Raw genomic sequence first — 10,946 nt, 5'->3', positions numbered from 1 at the left:
ACTGTTACATCCAGTTAAAGGTTACAAACACAAAAGTTTTATTACAGATAAATGTTTTTTAGCAAATACCACTCTTTTTTCATTGCATTGAAAATTGAAAGTTCTCTTTCAGCAGTAGAAAATAAGCTGATGTCCAATATCTATTTAGATGGATAGTTAGCTATCTCAAATTCCTTGATTCCAAAGCTTCTGTCTCTTAGCAGTTTTGAAATATGTTTTTCTCTTATTCCTGGTTTAAAAAGGAAGTCAAAGTTGATTGTTCTCAATTGTAGATCACTGAATTTTCAGAGTAAAACACATTATTGCCACATAGCATTTTGAAATAAGTTTGTCATCAAAAAGATGTTTGCACTACTTCCACTAATAGTAACTAAAAAATCGTCAGCACTTTAACTTTTTAAACTTGCAACCAAATCCCAGTTTTAGAATATATTAACGGGGGAAAAAGATATTGAATGTGTGGATTTTCTGGGTCAAAGTATGACCAGGTATCCAGCAGGACTGTTGGGACTGCAAAAACCTAGAATTACAGGTTGGGAAAACTGTTACTGCAAAAAATGCTCTAGAAAACTTGACAGAAATCTTTCTAGGTTGCCTAATTCTGTACCTCTATTTATGACTGAAGATTAGTGCCAATATTGATAATTGCCACTATTGTATGTATTTTTATTGTTATTATTATTTATTGATTAATTTATTCAATTTCTATAACCATTCACCTCAAGCAATCTGGGTGGGCTACCATTCACTATATTGTATATATAACTGACATTGTGTACAGGAACATCTACACAGATTATGAACTAGACCAGACATGTCAAATTTGCAACGTCGCACGACATATCGGAATTTTTTCCCCATTGCCGGCAGTGGGGTGGCCACGGTTTCCTCATGACATGTCCATCCCATGGGCCGGCAGTTTGACACCCCTGAACTAGACCCTCCTAAATCCAGATAGGAGATCCTGCAGAAGGTCGTTGAAAATGAGAAAGCTAATATCCTGTGGGACTTACAGATCCAGATATACAGGCAGGCACCAACCAATCAACAAGACCTCATGGTAGTAGATGGAAGATGGTGGTGATAGATGTAGCAGTGCCAAGTGACAACATCAGGAAGGTGAGTATGAAAAATGAAAAGTATAAGGGCCTGATGGAGGAAGTAGAGAGGAAGTAGAAAGAAAAGCCCAAAATGGTCTCAGTGGTGACAAGCACTCAGGGCTGTGACTCCTAAGCTGGGAGAGTGGTTCCAACAGATCCCAAGAACATCAAAACTCTGTCCAAATGACCCAGTTTGCTCTAGTGGTTGAGGCACCAGGCTAGAAAGCAGCAAGATTGTGAGTTCAACTGCTGCCTTAGCCGTGAAAGCCAGCTGGGTGACTTTGGGCCAGTCACTCTCAGCCCAATCAACTTCCCAGGGCTGTTATTGTGGGGAAAATAAGAAGAGGAAGGTGTATTGGATGTGTTTGTTGCCTTGAGTTATTTGTAAAAATAATAAAAGATGGGATATAAATAAATAAGAGTACAGTGCTAGGAACAGCTAAGACACCACAAAGACCCCTAAACTCCAAGGCATCTGGTAGAGAAAATGAGATTGAGAAACACATGCATAAGGGTAAGAAAATAATTTTATGTATTTACACACACGCACACTACAATTAAAATAATAAATATTTTAAAACAATAAAACCAATAGAAAATATATGCAGAAACCATTTTACTTGGCCAGTTAACAGTAAAGCGAAGAAACAGGGCTCTTATCAATTTCAAACAGCCAGGGTTTTAAAGCTTTATCAAAGGCTAACGGTTAAGCCAGATGATAATTCTTTGGCTGAGACAGGATTTGCAATGTGTCCAATTTGCTAGATTGAATTGGATGGGCAGAGACATTTGGAAAAAGGCAGTCCCACAGGTAATCTGGTCTCAAGCCATGTAGGGTTTTAAAAGTGACAACAAGCACCTTGAATTGCACCCAGAACATACCAGTAACTAATGCATACAGTACTGGTGTTACGTGAGCTGTGTATATCTGACACTATTTACTACTGCATTCTATATTAGCTGAAGCTTCCAAATGTTCTTCAGGGTCAGCTCCATGTAGAATGTATTGCAATAAGCCAAAGGATAGAAGGACATGAGTTGTTATTTTATTGCATTTTATGTCTATCTTTTATTCATAATCTATTAAATTTAATGTTTCTACATAGTATTTTCTAGTCTAAAGGCTACAGTATAATGAACCTGATCTCTTGCCTGGGGCAAAAAGATATATCTATCTTTATGTGGCAATGGAAAAAAACAAGAGTGACATTTAAAATTCTTCAAGATGTAAAGGAACAAGGACTATTGGAATTGCCAGATTCTAAATTGTATTTTGCAGCCTGATGCTTAGTTTGGATTAAAAAAATGTAGCTTTTGAGAAATAAAAGAAAATTACCATTAGAAAATAACAATTTGAGGTTTAAGGTGGCATGGCTTTTTATGATATGTTAAAGTTAATATAAATTTTAAAATCATTATATTAGGAATGTCATATTGAGGATAAATTGGAATAAATACAAATCCAGGCTGTGCAGATATCTTTATTAGTTTCAGCATAGGAAGAGTTTTACAGAAATAGAGGGTAAAGAGAAACGAACATACTCAAAATATATTAATTCAGGAGTATGGTGAATTTAAAATGAAATCAAGAGAACAATTAACTGCAGAAGGATTTAGTTTTCAATAATTTTCCTGTATACAATTAAGAAAAAAGTTTAACAGAAAAAAAACAAGCGAAATTGAATTATACAATATAAGATGGAATGCAAGACTGCATTAGGTACTAATGATGAACATAGAGCATACCAGAAGAATTATCAAGAATATATAAAAAGTACTTCAAATTTATATTGGAAATGTAAAAAACATGAAGAGTCGTTTTATCGTACACCAGGACAATGTAAAAAAAAGTTAGAAACGTTTGGGTCCAAATACATACAGTGATGATATACAGTACAGCATGTTTAAGATTTGAAACCAATTTTTTTTTAGGAGGGACTTTATGGACAATGAACTAGAAAAGATCATGGAAGACTGTTTTTTATATATGGCAACTGCTGCAAGATTATTATATGCAAAAAAAGGGAAAGGTTCAGAAATACCTACAATGGAAGAACAATTGGCTAACATTACAGAACTTGCAGAAATAGCAAAATTGACTTGTTTTATTAGGGAAAAGACAAGTACATGTACTGATGACTGGAAACTCTTTGTGGACTTTTTACTGAAAATGGGAAAAATTGAACTGGCAATTTATGCTTCTGACGATTACAAAGTGTAAAATAGGGAAAGAAGGAAACCATGATGTAATCTTAAAGAGGAAGGGACAGAGAATAAATTTATTTGCAATTGCTGGAAGGATTATAAGCTGTTTTTCTATATTTTTTCATTTTTATTTCTGTTCGTCACTTTTCTTTATTCTTTTCTCTTTTTCTTAAATTTGTATTTTTACTATTGTATAAAATTCATCAATAAATAATAACAATAATAATAATAGAATTTTCTCCCTGCCCCGAATCATCAATGTTAAGCTGTTGCCTTGAATCTTAGGCATAGTGTTTGCATGGAAATATTCCCTGAATTTGGAAGACAAAACATTAACCTTTGCAAAGTGGTTCCCCTTTCCCATAATAGGAATCACCAAGGGGAAAGCAAAAAGCAGTTTTTAAGTGTGTGTGTGTGTGTGTGTGTGGAAATGTCAAGTCTTTTTATAACGTACAGAATTATACATACAACTGATATATGTGATGCATCAAACATGCATCAAATATTCCCTGAATTTGGAAGACAAAACATTAACCTTTGCAAAGTGGTTCCCCTTTCCCATAATAGGAATCACCAAGGGGAAAGCAAAAAGCAGTTTTTAAGTGTGTGTGTGTGTGGGGAAATGTCAAGTCTTTTTATAACGTACAGAATTATACATACAACTGATATATGTGATGCATCAAACATGCATCAAATATTCCCTGAATTTGGAAGACAAAACATTAACCTTTGCAAAGTGGTTCCCCTTTCCCATAATAGGAATCACCAAAGGGAAAGCAAAAAGCAGTTTTTAAGTGTGTGTGTGTGGGGGGGGGAAATGTCAAGTCTTTTTATAACGTACAGAATTATACATACAACTGATAGATGTGATGCATCAAACAAGAAAAGACACTGCTTACGGACGAGAAAAAAACAAAGCCCTTCTTTGAGGGAGACGGACTATTTGGAAATATAAAATGTAAATCAATGAATTAATTAACAAACAAATAAGTTGTATCTTTGCTTTCTCATCCATGCTTCTTTCTTTAACACCTAGAATGACCAAGGACTCTAGAATATGCTTCCTATTGGTTAGTGTGGCTTCTCACAATATGAAAAGAAGAAAATGACTTTGCTTAAAAGGAAAACATGGTCTTCTAATTTCAAAAGGGGACATGAATGCCTAAAATGCTAATATCACCTTTATCTAAAAAAAACAGTAATGAAGCTTAAAGGCTCAAGTAATGCCATAAAGTGGCTTGTCTAATTTTGGAACAGTATGGCGTGTGAATGTAGCTACGCTAATTTACAAATCATATTTATGTCTTATCATATATAAACCTAATTATTTTCAGTTTATTCAAATCATAGTTATGGAAACTTTCCTTTTAATATTCACAGACGGTGAATTTCTCTCTCAAGTTGTTCTGTTGAAGTGGCCAATTGTTCCCGAAAGCTTGTTTAAAATAGTTCTTTTAAATGTTTTTATTTATTCATTTTCTTTAATTATTGCTACTAGTTATAATGCTGCTCTATTTTTGGAGAGTCTGAAAGGCTAACTTGGTGTGAAAAACAAATTAAGAAACAAACGTCATTCTTTTCTTTACTCTTGCTCTTCCCACGCAGGGTACTACAACGTGCAGCGAAACTTCCCCTTATTTTAACACTTAGGGTACCGTATTAAAAAAAAGGGGGGGAAATGGCAGGCAGGATAGCTGCAGTTAAGAGAGAAGACATTCCTTACAGTTATTTTTAAAGGCCCCTTTCTCATTTTCCTCTATAACCCACTTGAAACGTGAGCTGCAAAGGAGGAGGAGCTTATTAGCTTTAGCCAATCGCAGAAGAGCAGCTCGCGGTTGCTCGGATACGAACATAAACAGCACCGAATAACGTCAGCCTGACGAAGACTGCAGGGCAGCGGGCACCATGGACGCTCAGAAAGCGGGCGGCCGTCGCCCGGCATCCCAGATGCACAAAGCCGAGCTGGAACCCAAGTACGAGAGGAAAAGAGAGGGACGGGATGCTTTCTGGTGTTTCCGAGATGTCATTTCCTAAAAAATCTTTCCTTATTCCCTATCTTTCCTAAAGCTTATCCGGGAATAAGGGCGCTATACTGTAGAATAGTGCGATTTTCTTTCTTGAAGACTTTTTGCCTCGCAAATAAAAATATCTCCGGTTTGGTAAGATAAAGACCGCCGGGTTTTTAATTTGTCCTGTGTTTTTCAAGGATTCCACATGGAAACAAGATTGCCAGCTGCTCATTTAAAAAAAAAATGAAAGCCCCATTGTGTGTTTACTTTTTCATGTCAACATCCTTGGAGACCGTCCTGGGCATATTGGAAAGAGTATTTTAGATGTTTTATATTGAAGAGTGGGATTGAAATAAATGAGTTGACAAGGAAAAAAGACAGGTGAAAAAGAAATAAATGATTTGATATTGCTGCAATTGGTGAAGCTGAAAGAGAATGCATGGGTATTAAATAAAAACAAATATGTGAAGGAAGAGGTTGGATGAAGTTGATGACATTTTCAAAAGTGTAGAGATGAGAATTTTAAAGAAGAAAGGCAATCAATGAAACAGATCTGGTGAGAGTAAAGATAATGTACCCTGGAAGAACTTAGAGAGGTAGAAAGATGAAGGTCTTAAATCTCACCCAGAAGGAGTTTTCATATCTTGAGTTTCATATCTTTTCATACTTGTTGCAGTGTGGAGTAGCAGCTTGATAATTTAGATAGCTACCACCTACCTGCTCAAAAAGAATCAGTCTGGGTTATTGGTTAAAGCACCAGGTTAGAAACCAGAAGACTGAGTTTTTGTCCTTTGTTTGGCACAAAACCAGGTGGGAAGAAAGCAGTGGCAAACCTCTTCAGGAAAACCTTGCCAGGAAAACCACGGACTAACCTAGGTTATAAAGAGTAAAAACTGACCTGAGGGCACACAACCCCTACTAGGAAGCACCTTAATGTGTGAGATTAGTCATCTATAATTAAAAATGATCCAATTTCACTTAAAATATATATTTTTCCCTAAGGTGGGTACAAGGATTCACCAATAAGAAAGTTGGATTTATCAACAACAGGACTGTTTGTTATCCTTGCGGCAATTACATCCTCTTTATTAACATGGAAACACGAGAGAGGTCATTCTTGCAGTGTCGGTTTGGAAGTATTGGAGCCTTTGCAGTGAATGCAAGTCAGAATATTGTTGCTTTTTCTGATCGGCAGTTGAATCCTAGAATCTATGTTCACAATTTTCCAGGATTAAAGAAAATAGCAAAATTAAAAGGTGGGTGTGAGGGCACTTTTATATACAGCATTATTTCATATACTTATGGCAGCATTCAGTTAAATAAAAATCAACCATTTATACTTCTATGTCCTTTATTATCTCCATGCATGTCATGCTCTCAGGACAGCAGAATGTTCCTGGGAGAGATGAGAGAAGAATACAGGTATATGTGCCAAAATATATACACCCAGTAGGATTGCCCTAGGTGTAAAGGTCATTTCCAGTTGCCCAGCTAAAGCAAGCAGGCATTTATGTCAGGCAGTACCGATATATAGAAAGATGCTGAAGGTAGATGATCCATTCAGTGACAACAGCAAAGACATTTCATACTATGCAGGAAAAGGCAATATTAAACCACTCCTGTAATTTACTACAAAAACCAAAGGACACCATAGACATAATAAAGTGAATGGAGGTAAAGTGTGAGTGCAGGGCTCCTTAGGTTGGATGGTGCTATCTACGATAATCATAAAATATGTCAAAGAATAATGTATGATGTATGAATTTTGTAAAGAATGGCAAGTGAGACAAAAAAAAACTAGTAATTGCTGGTAAAAATGGAGGATTAAATTTAAGCATTGGAAATAAGGTTGGGAAAAGTCTATATGGCATATTTATTTATTTATTTATTATTGGGACTTATATGCTGCCCTATCTCCCGAAGGACTCAGGGCGGCTAACAACAATAACATACAATAATACAGAAGTTAAAAGAAAATTAAATTAATGGCCCCTGTAGAATAAATTAAAATTAAAATTAAAATAAGTTAAAAATTACAGTTAAAAATTAAAAACATAATTAAAATCCCTGTCAGTCCAGGTCAGCCAGGTGGAAAAGGAGTGTTTTGAGGCAGCGGCGAAAGGACTGGAGATCTGGGGCCATCCGAAGCTCGGGGGAGCTGGTTCCATAGGGCTGGCGCTCCCACAGAGAAGGCCCTCCCCCTGGGGGTTGCCAGCCGACATTGTCTAGCCGACGGTACCCTGAGGACGCCTTCTCTGTGTGAGCGCACTGGGCAATGGGAAGTCGTTCCCGGCAGCAGATGGTCCTGCAAGTATCCCGGGCCTAAGCCATGTAGGGCTTTAAAGGTAAGTACCAGCACCTTAAATCTCAATATGGGGCTGCCTTTTAAGACCCTTCTAAAATTCTGATTTGAGGGGTTAAAAAAAGCATGTTACATGGTGCCAAAACAGTTTTAATGAGTTTAAGTCAGATATTACTCATATATCATCACACTGTGCCAAGCAGGAATAAAGTAATAATAATATAATACTGGAATAACACATTCAGCTTATAACATGTATTATGGACTTGCAAATTTTTAAATCTATTTAACTTAAATTTAAAAAACTACGTTAAAATATTAAATAAAGCTGTTTTAATAGGCTTTAAAGTCTGTGCTACTTTTAACTTTTAGGGCAAGCCAGCCTAGACTATTCGTTGCTTGCATTCAGTCACACAGGTCCCTATCTGGCCAGTTATTCGTCGCTCCCTGAGTTTTGTCTTTCAATATGGTAAGTGTTGATCGCATATTTTCTTAGGGACAAGTGGGTCAGAATTGCATTCACACAATTTCTGGATCAGAATTCTCTATCTGCTGTATTCATGAATTAGTGTGCTTATTTGCAAATCTTCCTGCTTGGCTTTTTTTGCAAGTGAAGTGATTTACACTAACCAGAAACTTACCAGGAAAAGCTTTAGATTATGTTGAAATCTAGATTCTTACAAACCAGAGTCTGAAGATGGTTCTAGTTCCAAATCTGTTAGCAAAAAGTTAGGATTCAGATTCAAAAATAACTCTTTTGTCTTCAGTAAGTTCCTACTTAGTTTATTTATGCCCAAATGGAAGAAGAGTGGAAATATTATGTTTAAAGCTTGAGATGCATTTTTCCCCCTAGCATATTTTATCTAAATGATTGTTTTCAAATTGCTCTTAAACCTGACAAACATTTGTCATATTTGTCTAAGTGCAAGAAAAAGACTTAAATGTAACCAATAACTTTTTATCCATTGTCAACTAAAAATTGTTTTTTCCCCTCACTATATCACTTCTGATCATACAATGGGTTTGGAAATGAACATTAGAAAGGCAAATAACTTGATGCATGATTGCATGATAATGTTATAACACAATCATAATTTTTAAGCAGATTTCTATAGTTCACATAAATGCTTATTAATTATTGTGTTACTTTAATTGGATCAAATTTATTTATTAAATTTATATGCCACTCAATTCCCATCAATTCTGGCTGGCTTAATCTGGCTGGTTTTAATCTTTGTAAACCTGCCCAGAGTCACTGCTATGTAGATGGGTAGCTCTATAAATCATTTAAATAAATAAATAAATGCAGTTACTGTGTTCCATCATCATCTGTACAATAAACTAAGCAGATTTGTAATGTTCCCAAAAATCATTAATGTTTTAGTGTACCGTGTTGTACCAACCTGGACACACTGTAGAAAATAACAGTTAAGAAAAGACAGATTACAACTGACTGTCTTTCCTGCCATAGTTCTGAATAAATTGGCTGAGATTATTTATTAATATACTTGCCTGATAATTTTTTCAAAGGGACCTAAAATGGTGCAGCAGCGATGTTGAACCTTCATTTGTTTTATTTCATTCTTTTAATTGATATTATTAATAATATTGCAATATTATATTAACTAATATTATATTGCAAAATGCAGATCTGAATAGTTTTGCTTTTTCTTTTATTTATATATTGATATTTTGACCATTAGAATAGCTTCTGGAATTTTGGAGATAAAATCTATATTGACAGAATACTTTTGCAAATACAACAAATAAAAAATTACTTTCTTTCACTTTTAATTAGGGACTGGCAGAACAAACTCTTATTATGTAGTAAGTCACAACCTGAGATAGAAATAACTGCAATGAGTTTTAATCCTATGAATTGGCATCAGTTATGTTTATTTAATGGAGCCTCTGTTACCCTTTGGAGTATTGAAAGGAATAACAAAGAGCACATCTTGATTTCAAAGTAAGTATTATTATGATTTTTATGTCAGACACAAAAAGGATATGCTAGAAAAAATAGAAAAAGTTCTCTGACTAGGGTCTGTAGTTTGTGGAGAGCAACTGTCTAGTCCAAGGATGTCAAACTGCCAGCCTGCGGGCTGGTTGCATCATTTGGAGGCCACATCCATACCAGCTCCAGCAATGCAAAAAAAGTCACGATACGTCACGACATGTCACGTGACCTGGCAAGTTTGACACCCATGGTCTCTAGTCCATGTCTCATAGTAGAATATACAGTATGAAATATACAGTATATGTTTTATTATAGATTACACAGTATAAGTATAGTTCACATATTATAAAATATACTTTATAAATAAGGTGATTGTTTTTAATTCATATTTAAAGAATCATTCTTCCAAGTTATTTTCCATACTGTTTCAGGCCTGTCAAACTTCCTATTGAAGATGGATCCTTAACAGATGAGGAAAATAGCTTCTTTTCCCATCCCAATGTCAGTGATCCTTATTTTGGTCCTGTTCTACCCAATTCAGCCATTGCTGACTTGATAGGAGACGAGGCTGAAACATTTAAGGTTAGTTTTATTCTCAGTATTGCTTCTTATGATTAGAAATCACTGCTTGTTAGTTAAGAACCATAGAGATTAACACATTATGATATATAATTATCTTTTAAAAAATCAAAACTAGATTTTTTAAATTTATTTTTTAATTAAATTTAAAGAAATTTAATTTTTATTTAATTTTTATTTTTAAAAATTAAAATTAGAATGCATTAAAATGAAAGAGTGTTTTTTGTGTGGGCATACCCATACCTTTATATCTCAAGCTCCTGCTATATGTGTATATTTTTTGTAATTTTAGGTATTATATTAATTTAATTGTAGGAGGTTATGGATTATTTATGAATGTGTTTCTTGTACTGATGTGAGACTACAGTAAAGACATTTATGACATTTTCTTTGCTGCATTACATAATTCATTTGTGGTGGCTGTCTGAGATTTTTAACATTTTAGTCTAGAGCATAATAACGTAACTCACAATGCTCTGTAAATGCAGTACTTTAAGAGGAAAAAAGTGCTTTCACAAGCGCTTTTGGGTTTTAGTTGAGAAACGTATTTTTTTAACGTTGTCAGCTGTCCATTTGTGAGTCTTATTTGTGATACTGATGGTTCATAAAAAACAAGCTAAATAAGTAATATGTAGCAAATATATCCAAGCACAGAATGTCAAAGTCATTCATTATAATAACTTGTTAAAGTTTTGTTGTGGCTTTGCATTCGGGTCATATTAAGTGTCACCACCTACAGACCTTGGCTGAGCTTTTATAAAGCTTGTTGAACTGGATAATATTTAGATGAAGAC

General features: G+C 35.0%; 1 protein-coding gene across 1 annotated transcript in view; it reads left to right on the top strand.

Annotated features, from left to right (window-relative positions):
* Nucleotides 1-1,074: 1,074 nt before the first annotated feature.
* Nucleotides 1,075-10,946, top strand: part of CFAP43 (cilia and flagella associated protein 43) — a gene marked incomplete at both ends in the record, with an annotated part of 57,236 nt that continues 47,364 nt past the window's right edge. Inside the window, 7 exon segments of the mRNA XM_081328564.1 lie at nucleotides 1,075-1,119; nucleotides 5,085-5,171; nucleotides 5,175-5,278; nucleotides 6,317-6,570; nucleotides 7,989-8,085; nucleotides 9,415-9,582; nucleotides 10,005-10,155. Coding sequence (XP_081184690.1) covers nucleotides 1,075-1,119; nucleotides 5,085-5,171; nucleotides 5,175-5,278; nucleotides 6,317-6,570; nucleotides 7,989-8,085; nucleotides 9,415-9,582; nucleotides 10,005-10,155 — 906 coding nt within the window.

The sequence above is a fragment of the Vipera berus genome, assembly GCF_964194415.1.
Source record: "Vipera berus genome assembly, chromosome: 5".
NCBI classification, from domain to species: domain Eukaryota; kingdom Metazoa; phylum Chordata; class Lepidosauria; order Squamata; family Viperidae; genus Vipera; species Vipera berus.
Note: the sequence above shows the minus strand (reverse complement) of the source record. Positions and strands in the feature narration are given on the sequence as shown.